Below are 16,595 nucleotides of genomic sequence, written 5' to 3' on the forward strand. Positions count from 1 at the left end.
TGCGTGTGTGTGTGTGTGCGTGCGTGTGCGTGTGTGTGTGTGTGGTGTGTGTGTGTGGTGTGTGTGTGTGTGTGCGTGCGTGTGTGTGGTGTGTGTGTGTGTGCGTGCGTGTGTGTGTGTATGTGTGTGTGCGTGTGTGTGTATGTGTGTGTGTGTGTGTGTGTAAGATGGCCCCAGAGGCACTATTTTTGTTTTAACTTTTTTTTTTTTTTTTGAGACAGGGTTTCCCTGTGGAGCTCTGGTTGTCCTGGAGCTCACTTTGTCTTAAATTCACTGAGATCCACCAGCCTCTGCCTCCCAAGTCCTGGGATTAAAGGTGTGCACCACCACCACCCAGCTAATTTTTGTTTTAATTTTTAAAAATACAAATGGTGTTTTGCCTGCATGTTGTCTGAGCCCACAGAGGAAGGTTCAGATGTCATGGGACTGTGGTAACAGAGTGAGCCACTAAGCATGGAGACAGGACCCTTTGGAAGAAGAGCCCGCGCTCCTAACTGCTGAACTACCTTTTCAGTTCTACACTTGGTTGTTAATTCTATTTATTACTTAATACTCATGGAAGCCAAAGGACAATTTACGGGGGTTATTTCTCTCCTTTCACCCCATGGATTGGAGAAACTGAACTCAGGTCATGAGGTTGGTGGTCATGACTTTACCTGCTGAATTACATTGCTGGTCTGTTCTGTTTTAGAGGCGAGGCATGATCTCATATGTCCCAGCCTGGCCTGGAATTTTCTATGCGACCAAGGATGATCCCAGAGTGCTGGGATTATAGGTATACTGTGCTCAGTTTATGTAGTGCTGGGTGTTGAACCTAGGACTTCAAACATGGTAGGCCAGTGCTCTGCTATCTTAGCCACTTGTTTGACATAGGGCTTCTTGTAGCCCAGGTCGGACTTGAACTTGCTATGTAGCTAACCCTAGGCTTGAACTCCGGATCCTCCTGCCATCACTTCCCAAGTGCTGGGATTACAGACCTGCATCACCAGACCAGGGTGATTTTTAATTCTGTTGTGAGGCTGGAGAGTCAGCAGCTGGGAGCACTTGCTGTCCAGTCCTGAAGACCTTAACAGGCTTCCCCATGTCCCTGGCGCTTGACAGCTGGAGCTAGAGGCCTAAATCCATCTGTCCAGTAAATGTGGAGTCTCTTGTGAGCCAGGAATATGCTCGACAGCATGGAACATAGCAGGCGGTGAGTGTCTTCCAGACAGAGGCAGGTTAGACTCATCTCTGTACCCCCCACTCAGCAGTCTTTCCTTGCAGGTGTTCGGTGGATGTTTGTCGAGTTCAGCTCACATCCTGCCCCTGCATACTGATCTCAGAGGTCCAGCCTAAGCCCTTTTTTCCAAAAAGAAAACTCCATGCTTTTGCCTCATGTCCTTTTTCCCCCAGACAGGGTTTCTCTGTGTAGTCCTGGCTGTCCTAGAACTTGCTCTGTAGACCAGGCTGGCCTCAAACTCAAAGATCCACCTCTCTGCCTGCATTAAAGGCATGTGCTGCCACTGCCTGGCTTGGGTTTCTTACTCTCTTGCCCTCTCACCTAGTAAGTATAAGGAAGTTTTCTTCACACTTCTACAAGTTCCTGAACTTTGCTCTGGAACTATCTAGAACAACTCAGTCCTGCATATCTCATTTAAAACCTAATTTGAAAGGATTTGCCTAATTTTAAATTTTAAGGAGAAATAGATACAGTTACTATTACCAGCCTAATATTCATAAAATTACAATAATTAAAATATTAATGTTTTGGGCTGGAGAGATGGTTCAGTTGTTAAGAGCACTGGCTGCTCTTGCATAGGACCTGGGTTCAATTCCCAGATCCCACAACCATAACTCCAGTTCTGGAGAATCCTATTCTCTCACACAGACATACATGCAGGCAAGACATCAATGCACATATAAAAATACAACATCAGCCAGGTGGTGGTGGCACATGCCTTTAATCCCAGCATTTGGGAGGCAGAAACAGGCAGATCTCTATGAGTTTGAGGCCAGCCTGGTCCAGAGAGTGATTTCCAGGACAGGCTCCAAAGCTACAGAGGGACCCTGTCTTGAAAAACTAAAATGAATGAATGTAAAGAATCATTGTAAGAGAATTTTGAAATATTAATATTTCATATTTTTCTATTCAAGTCTTTTTCCCTTGTAGCATGGGAGATCAAACCCTGGGCCTTGCACACACTGGCCAAATCCCAACTGTCTACTGCCTCCCCTTTACAGTACTGTCTCAGAAGTCTGATGCATAGCCTACATTCATAGCACTAACCACGTGTGCTCAGTGGTGATATTGCTGGACAGATGGAAACTGTGTACCACTTAAATACTTAAATTTGCCAGGCTGTGGTGGCGCATGCCTTGAATCCCAGCACTCGGGAACAGAGGCAGACTGATCTCTATGAGTTCAAGGCCAGCCTGGTCTACAGAGTGAGTTCCAGGACAGTCAGGACTACACAGAGAAACCCAGTCTCAAAATAAATAAATAAATAAATAAAATAAAAATAAACCTTAAAGTTACGGAGAACAAGAAAGCCAGAGAAACATCTATGACAATGACTTCACTGGCAAGAGAGAACTCGGACAAAGCAGAATTACTTGCTCAGAGATGCGCCATTTAAAGCTTTTAAAGAGTTTAAAATAATTTCTTAGTTTTTGTTTTTTATAGAGCCCAGGCCGCCTCTTAATCCCCCATGTTTCTGTTCCTGCTCTCACAGGGCCACAACACTTAGGCTCTGCCTTTTTTTAAACTGTTCTTGGTACCTAGTCCTAGACTTCGCCCTTAGGTAAAGCCAGCAATTTAAAGACCAGGCGTGGTGGCGCACACTGGTGATCTCAGCACTTGGGAAGCAGAGACAGGCAGGTCTCGGTGATTTCAAGGTTAGCCTGGCCCTGTCTCCAAAACAAAAACAAATTACTTTTGAAATGCTTGTAAGCTGCAGTTGGGGGCATCTTCTCCCTCTCTCCTTTGTTTCCATGGCTTGAACTCCCTATTTTCTCGAACCCGACCCGGCAGACAGTTTCCCAGGAAACTGGAAGCATCCGCATGGTTTATCTCAGCTCCCTGTGTATGCATTCCTGCTTGTAGAAGTGGAGTTCTGTCTGCTGCTAAGGGTGACCTCGCATCAGGCTGTAGGAACAGGACATTATTAAATAAAAAATACAGACCCTGTTTTTTTTAGTTCACATTCCTAACCCCACACACACAAGATATTTTTGATTGATGAGGGATGAGACAGTGCCTTTTCAGATATTTAGTCATCAAAAATGACATGTCGGCTGAGAAACCCATATTTAGTAAGAAGATGGAGGACGAAGCTAGGGTGGACTGCCAGATGCGGGCTCATGGGAAGGGAACAGTGGGAGAGGGACATATGGAGCATGTTTGAAAACAAAACACTGGACAAGTATTCAAGTGTGATAAACATGGTGGTCAGAAGAGGAATCGCTGGTATGCATGCTGCAGAGTTGTCCCAGGCCAGAAGAGACATTGCAACATCCAAAGCCCAGGCCAGCACTCCCATTTGCTCTTCTTTCTGGAACTGTGTTCTTTCCCATTACCAAAAAAGAAAAAAAAAAGTTGAATATATACACAGTCAAAAGCAATAATTAGGAAGCCAGAATCATAGCTTCATACAAAAAAAAGGAACCCTGCCTTGTGAGCTCTTCCATCCCCCTGCAGTACTGATCTAGCATCCATACAGAACACCTCCATGGATGCCTACCAAGCACTGAAGACATCGCTGAATGAATGAATGAACTGGCTGAGAGCAGGGGACTCTAAATGATTGATGGGGGTGAAGTGAAAGACAAGACTTTACATGCAGCTGCGACTGCTGCTGGCGGGGGCGGGGCGGGGGTCCAGAGCTGGAAGGGATGGAACTGTGACTGCGGGGGAGGGGGGGCACGGACGGGGATTAGTCCGGAGCTGGAAGGGAAGCAGAGGGCCAAGTGGGAAGAGACGGGATGGGTTCTGCAGCTTAGAGGAAAAGGCTGAGGAGACAAGGTGATGCGAAAGCCCGAAAAGCAGCCTGTGCTTGCACCACACCCACTGGCCATAGGCTGTCCCCTCACCTGTGTGTCCTTGTAGTCCAGGCTGGCCCTCCTTTCCTGAGTCTCCTGAAGCCTCAGGATTACAGGTGTGCGCCACTATGCTTGACTTCAGCATTACATTTCCAAGTTTTCTCAATCTACCTGGGAGTTCCAGTCTTTGCTTTCTCTCTGACAGGAGCAATTCTGATACCATCTTAAATTCCAAAGCTTTGACTTCAGCTTCCTCATGGATTGTGTTTGTTTGGTTGAGGCAGGAGCATCTCAACATATTGCTAGGGTTGACCTCAGTCCTGGGTTCGAATGATCCTCCTGCCTCAGCCTCCCATACAGTTGAGACTCTAAGTACACCTAGCCTGTAGTGTTAATTTTTGTTAAAACTGCAACTCTCAAAAAAGATCATTACAAATTTTTTTGAAAACCCTATTTTCCGTGTAAATGTTTAAAACAAGCTTAAAATATTTTGATATCCACATATGTCAAATAATGGCGTACTTGAAGGAAATATTCAAGCATATGGATTGGATGGGGCCTGAGTGCTTGTAGGAATTTCCTTCTAATATTCACCTGCTCTTGATTATATGGATTTCAGATAAAAATATCTTTGCCCCATTTGTACCTCCTGAATTCCTGTCTCCAATATCAAGTGATTTCAACTGCTGACTTCTCTCACACACTCCTTCTAGCAATATCCCTGAGTCAGCTTGCCCCAGTGAGCTCATGCAGCCACGGGTCTTCATGAACATTGGTTTCGTCCAGGAAGTTAAGTCCTGAAGAATTCTGTCTTATGAGAATTATGATCTAATTATTTCTCAAGTATATCTGAGTTAACAAAACGCAGCCAGTGGGGTGTGCCTTCTGACAGCCAAACAGACCACTTTCTGCATTCCTTTGAAATAAGATATAGTCCAGTATTTTAAACCATAGCAACAGTTGATAAGAAAAACAGCAGAAAGGTAATCATTTCCATATGGAAAGAAAAGCAAGAAAGCAGCAAAGCTGGGAACCATTGTTTTTCCATGTAGCAAAATAAGTTCCTACTGGTATACGGAGCAGAAATAGCCAATGCTCCTAGTTATGTTTGCTGATACACTGTGTGTGTGATGTATCTCATTGAAACACAATGTTTCCTTCAAACATACTGGCAAATTTTTTTGTGCCTGTGGTTCTTCAGAGTGAAACCAACATCCTCCTCTATTAATTTCAGTACTGTATAGGCTGTGTGATAATTTTCTCAATTTCAAAAAACCTATGGGTGAGTGGTATTTTTACTTTAGGGTCACAAGAATGGCTCACTTGAGCCAGGTGGTGGTAATGCACTCCTTTAATCCCAGCACTCGGGAGGCAGAGGCAGGCGGATCTCTGTGAGTTTGAGGCCAGCCTGCTCTACATGAGCTAGTTCCAGGACAGGCTCCAAAGTTATAGAAAAACCCTGTCTCGAAAAAAAAAAAAACAAAAACAAAAACGGCTTGCCTGGTGAAGGTGCCTGCCACCAGGCCTTATGACCTGAGGGTGATCCTCCTCCAGACACAGAACCGACTTCTCTAAGTTGCCCTCTGACTCCCGAATCCACACAGTGGCACAAGCATGTCCACACACTCACACAAACAATAATAAATAATGCAGATTTACAGAAAAACATATAAGCTGCCGACTGTAGCAACTCAAAATCTAGTAGTCTTTAGAACAGCAGCTGAATAAAGTCAGTTTCTGCTCTGACATTCTACAGTCCACAGCCAAACTGACAGTGAACTTAGTTCACTCATTCCCAGGGGGTTGAAGGAAAGCAATTAGTACATTTACCTGTTTACTTTAATTAAAAAAAAAAAAAAGCTGGGTGTGGTGGCCAAGTCTTTAATTCCAGCACTCAGGAGGCAGAGGCAATTGGATCTCTGTGAATTTGAGATCCATCTGGTCTATATAGTGAGTTTGAAACCAGCCAGGGCTGCACAGTAAGACCCTGTTTCAAAATAAATATTTAATGTGTGGGTGCATGCATTTGTCATGGTACATATGTGGGCCAGGGATGGATCTCAGTTGTCAGGCTTGGCAGCAGGTGCCTTAACCTGCTGAGGCATCCCTCCAAGTCCTGGCTTTGGTTTTTGAGACAAGGTCTTGCCGTGTGTATCGCCCTGTCTGACCTGGAACTTGGTGTGTGCTCAAGCTGACCCTCGTGCCTCCATCACTCAAGAGCTAGGATTTCAACCGTTTGCAACAGTGTCTAAACTTTTTGACCCAGCCTCATCTTGAACTCCTGACTGATAAGATCCTCCTGCCCCAGCCACCAGAGTGCTGGAAGTACAGGGCACGCAGTTGCACTTGACCCAATGTTCTTTTTTGCTTTTGTTTTTATGTGAGATTTTATTCTGATAAAGAAATGTTGCCAGGGCTAGTACCAGGGAGATTTTCTCTCTCATTTGCATCTACTGTTTTAGATTTGGAACTTCTGTTTAGGTCTCCTTTCTACTTTCAGATAAATTTTGAAAAAATATAAAATAAATATCCCCAATGTTCCTTATTATTATTATTATTGTTTTGTTTTTTGAGATAGGGGTTTCTCTAATAGTCCTGGCTGTCCTGAAACTAGCTCTTGTAGACCAGGCTGACCTTGAATTCACAGAGAACCACCTGCCTTTGCCTTCTGAGTGCTGGAATTAAAGGCCACCACCCTGCTCCAATGTTCATTTTTAAATAGCTGTGTAAAAGTAGCTTACTGTGTTCAGAGTCGATGGTCACACTGTAGTGTTTGACAACATCTCCCTCTTGTGGCTCAATGCATTCATTTCCAAAGGTAAAATACATTTACAGAATTGTAGTTCTCAGACCCAAGTAGTGGCTGATGCTTAACACTTAGGAGGCTGAAGCCGAGGCTCGAGAATCATAGCAAGTTTCAGGCCTTCCTGGGCTACAGAGACCCTGCCTTAAAAACAAACAAAACCCGTGCTAGGGCTGGAGGGATGGCTCGGGGTGAAGAGTACTTACTGCTCTTGCAGAGAACGGGGTTCAGTTCCCAGAACTAGCACCTCCATCTCTGGCTCCAGAGGACATAACTTCTCCTTCTGGCTTCCACGGGTACCTTTTTATGCATGTACACAGCCACGCACAGCACATGCACAAGTGTGCATGCATACACACACACACACACACACACACACACAAATCTTTTTTTTAAATCCCGGGTGAATACTTAAAAGTAATTTTTTTGCTTTCATTTGAACTATGAACGCTTATGTCATGTTTAGTAAGTCTTTTTTGCGTAAAGAGGGAAGATTTAGAAACATGGAGAACTCCTTGGATTCGTACAGCTCTATCTGTCAAGTGTTTTGGAATTCTCTTAAATGAGGCTCCGAGGGGCACAGAGCTGCCTCTGGTGGCTGAAGCAGAAGGATCTCTTGAACCCAACAGTTTGGGAACCTGTCCTAACAAAACGATGTTCTTTATAGAATCATTGCTTTTTTTTCCTTACAAATGAAATACCACATACATGCTTGTAGCAGGCTTTCTTCTGGGCCACCAATCAGCTCCCAAATCACAGAGACTTCATTGTTTTGTTTTGTTTTGTTGAGACAGGGTTTCTCTGTGTAACCTTGGCTGTCCTGCTTCTGCCTCCCAAATGCTGGGATTAAAGGTGTGCATCACCACCACCCAGCCTTAAATGGTTACTCTTTTTTTGTTTGTTTGTTTGTTTTTTAAGACAGGTTTCTCTGTGTTACAGTCCTGGCTGTCCTGAAACTAGCTATCAGGTTGGCCTCGAACTCAGAGATCCACCTGCCTCTGCCTCCTGAGTGCTGGGATTAAAGGCGTGCGCCACCACCGCCTGACTTCAAATGGTTACTCTTTAACATAACTACTACTCTCCAAATTGAAGTCAACACGGTCATCACTACAAATCACTTGTTGAAATAATCTATTCTGAAGAAAAATTAGGAAAAGGAGTTGAAACAATTCCTCCAAATCACACATTTATAAGTATTGCCGTATAAGTGGAAAAGCAATTTTTTGGCAACAGAAAAAAAGACTCAGCAACAATTTATTAAATTCAGCATTCTAGTTTGTTACTTTAACAGACTGAACTTTAGAACAAGTATTTATATTTATTTATCTATTCTGAGACGGTCTCATGGACCCAAGGTTGGCCCGGAACACACTTTTATTTATTTAGTTTTTTTGAGACGGAGTTTCTCTGTAGCTTTGGAGCCTGTCCTGGAACTCGCTCTGTAGCCCAGGCTGGCCTTGAACTCACAGGGATCCTGGCTGTCCTGGGACTAGTTCTTGTAGTAGACCAGGTTGGCCTTGAACTCACAGAGTTCTGCCTGCCTCTGCCTCCCGAGTTCTGGGATTAAAGGCGTGCGCCACCAGAGGCTTGGCCTGGAATACTTGGCGTGGCTAAGGATGACCTTGCTCTGGTTCTCAGGCTTCTTCCAGAGCGCAGGGATCTCACATGACCTCCACTGAACATGGCTCAATTTTGAAAATATTTTAGTTCGAAACTCCTGTGAGATGTTTTCCCTCTTGGTTTAGGGTTAGAGGTTACCGTAACTAGCAACAACTTGTTCTAACAATGTAAAACTGTCCAGAAAATCTTCTTCCTCTATTCCAAATTTTGTGTATTGATGAACGTAGGCTCTGGTGAAAAGCAGAAATGGTCAAATCAGCAAATCCAGGCAAATGAGAAACATTTGTAAACAATAAGTAGACCTTTCCTGGCTTGTGAGCGTTCAAAGCTCACAGAACCTCTTAGGGACCGTATGTGTGGGTCACTGTTTACTCAGAACCAGTGAGCAGCATTAGTAAACTTTCAGCCTATCACCACGCTCCCTTTACCTTTGCTGTCGGGGGGGGGGGGGGGGGGGGGGGGGAGCATGTCTGACTGCAGTCCAGGCAAACAGGTTCAGTTCACTACAGGAGGTGATGCCTCCAGATCAACTCTAAAAGGAGCCCAGAAGTTTCCCTGAGGGTTTGACATTAGAAATGAATCTAGGGCTCTGCCTTGTGGTTTTCTCAGACCCTTCCTGTTGGAGAATATTATTTTCAGACGTGTGACTTTTGTTTACGCTGCATTTGTTTAACTCTGTGAAGCTGTGGTTCTGTGCCTGTCTACAACACCTGATGGCCCTAATAAAGAGCTGAACAGCCAATAGCGAGGCAGGAGCAGGGATAGGCGGGGCCAGCAGGCAGAGAGAGCAAATAGAAGGAGAAACCTGGGAGGAGGGAGAATGAGGATCGATAAGAGAACAAGGAGAGGAGGACATCAGGGGCCAGTCATCCCCTACACAGCAAACCGCGGAGAAAGAAGTAAAGGAAGGTATACAGAAATAGAGAAAGATAAAAACCCAGAGGCAAAAGGTAGTCGGGATAACGTAAGATAAGAAAAGATGGCTAGAAACAAGCCAAGCTAAGGCCAGGCAGGCATTCATAACTAAGAATAAACCTGTGTGTGTGATTTACTTGGGAGCTGGGTGGTGGGCCCCTCAAAAGAGCCAAAAGAGTAAAATTTCCACAACACCTTCCCACCCAAATGTTCTGAGTCAGGAGAAACCCAGCACCCAGAAGACCAGCGAGGGCAACCCGAGATAAATTGACATCATAGCAAGAGTAAGACGAGCCAAAAGAGGACTTGGGATCCAGGTAAGGAGACGGACTGCACCAGCCTGGGAGGGTGGCGAGGCCTGGGGAATCCTAACCCTGTTCTGTGATTTGAGGAATTGTAGTCTGTCACCAAGGAGGACCAGAGTCCCCTCCGCTCCCCAGGACCTTTTTCTTGTCCTCTCAGTACTAGGGACAGACACAGGCAAGTGCTCTTCTCCTGAGCAGCATCTCCACTCCCAAGAATCTTTTTTAAAAATCTTATGAAAATTTGAATGTTGCCTAGAAACTGTTCACTTGGTAAACAAGTCCTACAGCGTAACAGCAGTTTTGTGCTTGAGAGCGCTGGGCGTTCTTCCAGGAGACCCGGGTTCTACTCCCAGGGCCTCCATGGAGACTCTCAGCTGTCTGTAACTCTAGTCCCAGAGCATCCAACACCTTCTGGCCCCGCAGGGCTCTAGGCATGCCTATGGTACACAGACAACATGCAGGCACACATGTGTCCCTACACATAAAATGACAGCACAGAACAATGACTGAGCCCTTTGCTAGCCAAGTGGTGCACTAGGTGTTCTGTATGATTATCTGATTGGATCCGTGCTGCATGGATGAGGGGCAGCCTTTAAGTCTCGTGTCAAGGCTTCGCAGCTCCAGAGCACACCCCATGCTTTATCCAGCATATCTGGCTGAGGCGAGGCAGTCTAGGGCCATCTCTTACTTACTTGGATGCAAACATATTCCACGCCTTGCCGACGATCACGTCAAGCGGCTTTACCAAGAGCTGGCTATTGCTGACCAGTGCCGCAGACTTCTCATACTTGCCGAAGGCTCGCTGGGTTTTCCACGTGCTGAAAGCATGAAGAGGCTCCAGCCAAGAAGTGTAGAGAGCTGGGTCTTTAAATCCTTCTAGAATTAGAAACGCCATACACATGAGCAAAGTCCCTTTTACGTATGCGTGACGATGTTATAACGAGGCTGGCAAGATGGCTCAGGAAGAGTGCTTGCTGCCCAGCCTGATGACCTGAGTTCAAGTCCTGGTACCCACACGGCGGTAGCAGAGAACTGACACTCCTGCAAGTTGTTCTCTGATTGCCACGTGTGTGCTGGAGCACATGTGTGCATGTTATGTCAAGCACACATGTACACAAGCACAGATACATGCACATGTTAAAAAAAGAAAAACGGGCTGGAGAGATGGCTCAGAGGTTAAGAGCATTGCCTGCTCTTCCTAAGGTCCTGAGTTCAATTCCCAGCAACCACATGGTGGCTCACAACCATCTGTAATAAGGTCTGGTGCCCTCTTCTGACCTTCAGGCATACACACAGACAGAATATTGTATACATAATAAATAAATATAAAAAAAAAGAAAAACACCCAGTAATTCTGAAGAAGGACAGAACAACAGGGAAATTTAAGAGGAGAGGAGAAGCCAAGGAGGCCCTCACTCTAGACTCCAGATAGAGTTTCTGGGCTGGAAGGATAGTCCAGTGCTTAAGTCAAGAAAGAACATTGGCTGCTCTTCCAGAGGACCCAGGTTCAAGTTCAATTCCTGGCACCTATAGAGGTATTCACAACTGTCTGTAATTCCAGTCCTAGGGGATCTGACACCTTCTGGCATCTTTGGGCACTATGCATGCATGCGGTACATAGAAATACATGCAAGCAAAACATAACACATAAAATAAGTAAATGAAATAAAATAAATCAGTACAATTTACAAAATTTGCTGTGAAGATTATCTGTGAAGAGCTCTTTCAGATAGGAATGTTAAACTAGAAATGAAGCTTGAGGCCAAGCGTCTGGCTGTGCTGAGGTATGTCTCTCAGATGTGAACCTGCACTCTGGGATGTCACAAACAAGACCGTAAACTGTGGACGCTCAAAGCAAGTCTTAACTCCCTGATCTTGAGTCTTATCAGTTCAGTCTGAGGAGACCCCTTAGGTAAAGTGGATCCTTGGTTTTGTGGGAGAAAATTCTCAGAATGAGCCAGGATGCAGAGCAAGGCTTTATGAAAGATGTTTCTCATATAGAGCTTAAGTACAAGGCTTAACAGAATGAGGTCCTCGGGCAGAGAATAAGAATACTGGGTAGGCAGAGACCAGGGCAGACAGAGAACCACAAATTGTTTCTCACCTCCACACACATGTAGGCTATGTGCACACAACCCCAACACACATTCCCATGCGTGTGGACCCGTAAAAGAGTTGGGCCCCATTGTCTATACAGTACTTTGGTGATTTCTGAAGTTACAGTTTTCAAGAAGTTGTTAAGGAACTTGAATGAGGCCACAGGGTACCCGACAGATTACGGTGGTTAGAGAAACTCCAGATCGCAGGGATGAAGGAGGGTAGGGCATCTTCACTGAAAACAACGATAGGAAGGCCCTAACCTGGTCACCACTCCTTTACTATGCCCGCTCCTGTATAAAATACCGCGTCTGTGCTGACCGTCTCACAGCAAATGCTGGTCATGCAGGAACCCTCAGTTTTGGGGTGGTGAGAGAGGCCCTCTTTCCTTCCTAAGTCCCCAGATTTCCCTCTTCTAGCCAGCCGTACACTTACCTTGTCAGCTCTGACCCACTGTGCACGGGCCCACTGTATATGCTCACTCAGGTCCCTAGGCAACCCTTTGAAATGGGACTTTAGAAGCCACCAAAATTGTACACATCACAGGGCTGAGAGAAGACTCAGTGGGTAAGAGACTAATGTATAAGTGGGGCAGGGATAGGCAAACCCCAGAAGCTTGCCAACCAGCCTGCAGAGCTGAGAGGGTAAGCGTCAGGTTCAGTGAGAGACCCCGTCTCGGAGGAATAAGGCAGGGAGCAGCAACAGATGAAGACACGCTAGGTCCTCTGGTCTCTGCATGTACATGTACGGGCATATGCATCCACACACTCATGGGCACACACCACACACACACACTTAGAAATAAACTCTTAAAATTGTACATATGGGGGCTGGAGAGATGACTCAAGAGATTAACAGCACTGACTATTCTTCCAGAGGTCCTGAGTTCAATTTCCAACAACCACATGGTGACTCACAACCATCTATAATAAGATCTGGTGCCCTCTTCTGGCCTGCAGGGATACATGTAGGCAGAATGCTGTATACATAACTAATAAATAAGCCTTTAAAAAATTGTACATAAGGGCTAGAGAGATGGCTCAGTGGTTAAGAGCACTGACTGCTCTTCCAGAGGTCCTGAGTTCAATTCCCAGCAACCACATGGTGGCTCACAACCATCTGTAATGAGATCTGGTGCCCTCTTCTGGCCTACAGGCAGGATAAATAAATAAACCTTTAAAAAAATTGTACATAAACCTGGCAGTGGTGACACACACCTTTAATCACAGCACTAAGGAGGCAAAGGCAGGTGGAGCTCTGTGAGTTCAATGCCAGCCTGGTCTACAGAATGAGTGTGAGTAGAGCCTCAAAACCCTGTCTTGAAAAAAAAAATGCCGTGGAACATTCTTTTTACACTGCAAATATCTACTACTCTCATTGGTTAGTAAGGAGGTGACTGCCTTATAGCTGGGTAGGAGAACAGACTAGGAGGATGCTGGGAAGAAGGGTGGAGTCTGAGGGAGCTGCAGGGAGAAGTCACCAGAGGCAGAGCAAGCAGGGTGGGAAGTATGCAGATGAGGGAAACAAGCCTTGGGGCAGCACACAGACTAGGAGAAATAAATTAGTTTAAGTTATAAGAACTAGCTAAAAACCTAAGCTATTAGCCAAGCATTTATTAATAATAAATCTCTGTGTGGTTAGCAGGAAAGAAAAGTCTGCCTACAAAAAACTGTACATATGGTATTGTAAAGACTCTCTTGAGAAGCTCACGCCTACATCCTCTCCCTAAATGCCTCTCTTTCTATAAACCCCGGTGCTTAAGCCTATGCTGGTAATGTCTTCTTGAGCCAGCAAGATGGCTCAGCAGGGACACTGGCTCCAAGCCTAACGACTGGATCCGATCTCTGGGACCCACAGAGTGGGCAGAGGATCAACAAATTCTCTGTCTCTCTCTCTCTCTCTCTCTCTCTCTCTCTCTCTCTCACACACACACACACACACACACACACACACACACACAGTCTTGAAACTCTTCCTATTGAATTCCAAAGTTAAGAATACTGGCTTGGTTGTAAAGATGGCTCAGTGGGTTATGTATTCCACCCCCTAAATTAGGTTGTCTTGTTTTGTTTTTAAAGACAGGATCTCATTATGTAACACTGGATAGCCTGGAACTCATTATGTAGACCAGGGTGCCCTCAAACTCACAGAGATCTGCCTGCTTCTGGGATTAAAGGTGGTTAAAGCTAGAAATGACTAAGTCTGTATTTAGTGTGTGTGGAGTCGGTTCCCTCAGCCACCTTTACAGGAATGAGTTCCAGGTGCCAAATTCAAGTGTGTCAGGCTTATAAGCTAAGTGCCTCTCCCCACCGTATATCCCGACAGTCCCAGAAGTTGTTTTTGAACACTCACGTGACCCGAAACATACGCCTCACTTTTTACCTGGAGTTATGCTTACCCACGTTGGCACTCTGCACATCCTTCCCACGGAGAATGACCAAGTTAGCAATGGAAGTGTTAAAATGAGGATCCTTGTGGGCAGACATTTTGCCAAGAGGTGGAAGGCCTGAGGAAGGAGGCTGCACCTGCCAGTCAATACCTAGCACAAAAGAAAGAGTTTATAAGTAGCTGTGAACAACATGAGAAAAATGTAGATGTTTAGGTTGGGTGTGGTAGCACATGTCTATAAACCCAGTACTTGGCAGGTAATGCAGGAGAATTGGAGTCAGGAGTTTAAGGCCCTTAGAAAATTCACCGCACATTGAGGTATATGTTTGATTGTCTGTTTTTGAAGCAGAGCCACGCTCTGTAGCCTAGAACGCACAATGTAGCCCAGCTTGGTCTGGAACTTCTGCTTTGGTCTCTGAAGTGCCAAGGTTGCGAGGGTTACAGGTAATAGCCACCATGTCCACTTTTTTGGGGGGATGGGGTCTTACTGTGTGGCTCTAGGGTAGCCTCAAACTCACAATCCTCCTGTCTCAACATGCTGAGATTCCAAGCATACACAACCATGTTCAACTTTGAGGCTAGGTATGCAATGACACTTGTAACCTCGCTCTGCCTCTCTTTGTATCTCTCTGCGCCCCCCTTCTCCCCGGGCTCTACCTATTGAGTAGCCCTGGCTGTCCTGGAACTCGCTATGTAGACCAGACTAGCTTCGAACTCGCAGAGATCCGTTTGTCTCTGCCTCCCAGTGCTGGGAGTGAAGGCGTTAGCTATCCTGTCTGGCAGTCTATTCTCTTCAGTCTTTCATTCCCTGTTGGTCTGTTGCTGGGACATGTGGAGATGGACAGTGGTGGTGACAGAAACAGGGCCAGTCTTTATACAGAGCAACCTGATAACACGAACAGTTTGTACCTAGATCCTTCGCCTTGGTTTGTGCCATAAATATGTTTACCCATCTCCTTAGTCATGTATTCAGAAACGGAAACCATTCAGGGCTGGCTATGTGAATCAATGGTAGTAAACTAGCCTAGTGTATGTAACTCTAAAGTCAATCCCTGCACCACAAAAGCGTTTTATATGCTTAAAGTCCATCTATAGCAAACTGAAAAAACAAAAACACAAAATCAAAAACAAACCATTGACACCCTACAGTTCCATTTGGGAAAATGACTAAGCAAACTGCATTTTATTGACCTGAGGGAGCTTAGTGCAGGGCGCCCTTGAAGAGCATTGCTTCATGAGATATTAGCAGGTATTGCTAGGACCACAAGCACTGGGGCCAAAACATTGGAAAACATTTCTTTAATAAATGCTGTCTCTCCAAACTCTGGCACTGCCATCCAAAACACATGCGCTGTTTGGAGCAGAGAAAAAGAAAATCTATCTGTTAATTTACATTTCTCTATAGTACCTGCTGCTAAATTCCATCCAGTGATTACACTGGCTATGGTCTCTCCCACTCCCATTTTCACAACAAAGGATGTCTTCACAGGAAAAGAGCAGCAGATGAGAAGACAGCATCAGGATAACTTTGGTTGCTGACTGAGCAACCAGGACGGTTGTAGAAGTCCTGGGAGCAAGACAGACATTTCTAAAAGAACAGGGGCATTTCTGCTCTGAGAAAGCTAAACCACCGAGGCCAGCTTCCGTCTCTAGGCCCAGTCATGCCTAACATCCTATGGGAAACTGGGTCACTGTGTGGAAGCTCCACCTACCCCAACTCTGAGAAGACTGCAGTCTGGACAGTGATTTGAACCCAAGACCTTGTGCCTGCTTCACCAATGTTCTACCACCAACCTACAGCTGAGTCCGCATGCGTTATCTGATGCTGCCTTGAGATTCCTCTCATCAACATAGAGGACATACACAAGGGCAGGGAAGTTTCCCTGTGATGTATGTAGTACATGTCAGCATGTGCACAGGTGCACATTTGAGGGAAGGTCAGAGAGGGCATCTGGTGCCCTCCTCCATCCCTCTCCTCCTGTCCCCCAGGTTGGGGCAAGACCCAGCAATTCTCTTGTCTCTGCTCCTCTCAGGGCTGGGGCTAGAGGCATGAGTAGGAGGGCCTACTGTGGACACCAGGTCCTAAACCATGGTCCTCACGACCGCACAGCGAGCCCTCTTAGCCACTGAGAATAGATCCAGCCTGGTTTTGTTTGTTTTGTTTTGAGACAGAGGTATTGCCACACCCCCAACCCTTTCTAGCTTTTATTTACCTAATTTTTCCTTCTCTATCGATAAGAGCGCTATGAAGTATATAAAATGTTATCTGAATTTCTCAGTGTGTTAAGCAGGTCACTAGCTTGTGGAGATATTACTTGTCAATGTTACTCCTTGTCAAGGAACCAATCTTTGAAGTTTTGTCCCTAGGACCACAGTTAAAAAAGTAAATGAGACTTTTCTTTTTTGTTTTTTTGAGACAAGTTTTCTCTCTGAAATGGTCCTAGCTGTCC

At 45.5% G+C, this 16,595-nt stretch overlaps 1 protein-coding gene across 4 annotated transcripts in view; it reads right to left on the reverse strand.

Moving 5' to 3' along the window:
* Positions 1 to 3,233: 3,233 nt before the first annotated feature.
* Tubd1 (tubulin delta 1) overlaps positions 3,234 to 16,595 on the reverse strand; it is a 29,227-nt gene continuing 15,865 nt past the window's right edge. For 3 of the 4 annotated variants that reach the window (XM_048446764.3, XM_048446765.2, XM_048446766.3), the window contains exons 7-9: positions 14,156 to 14,296; positions 10,353 to 10,536; positions 3,234 to 3,543 (exon numbers count right to left, since the gene is read on the reverse strand). In XM_048446764.3, the coding sequence (XP_048302721.1) occupies positions 3,249 to 3,543; positions 10,353 to 10,536; positions 14,156 to 14,296 (620 nt within the window). In that variant the 3' untranslated portion in view covers positions 3,234 to 3,248. Of the gene's footprint in view, positions 3,544 to 8,056; positions 8,671 to 10,352; positions 10,537 to 14,155; positions 14,297 to 16,595 lie in introns of those variants that run through there. The other variant, XM_048446768.2, reaches the window with a different exon arrangement.

The sequence above is a fragment of the Myodes glareolus genome, chromosome 9, assembly GCF_982192425.1.
Source record: "Myodes glareolus chromosome 9, mMyoGla1.1, whole genome shotgun sequence".
In the NCBI taxonomy this organism is placed as follows: Eukaryota; Metazoa; Chordata; class Mammalia; order Rodentia; family Cricetidae; genus Myodes; species Myodes glareolus.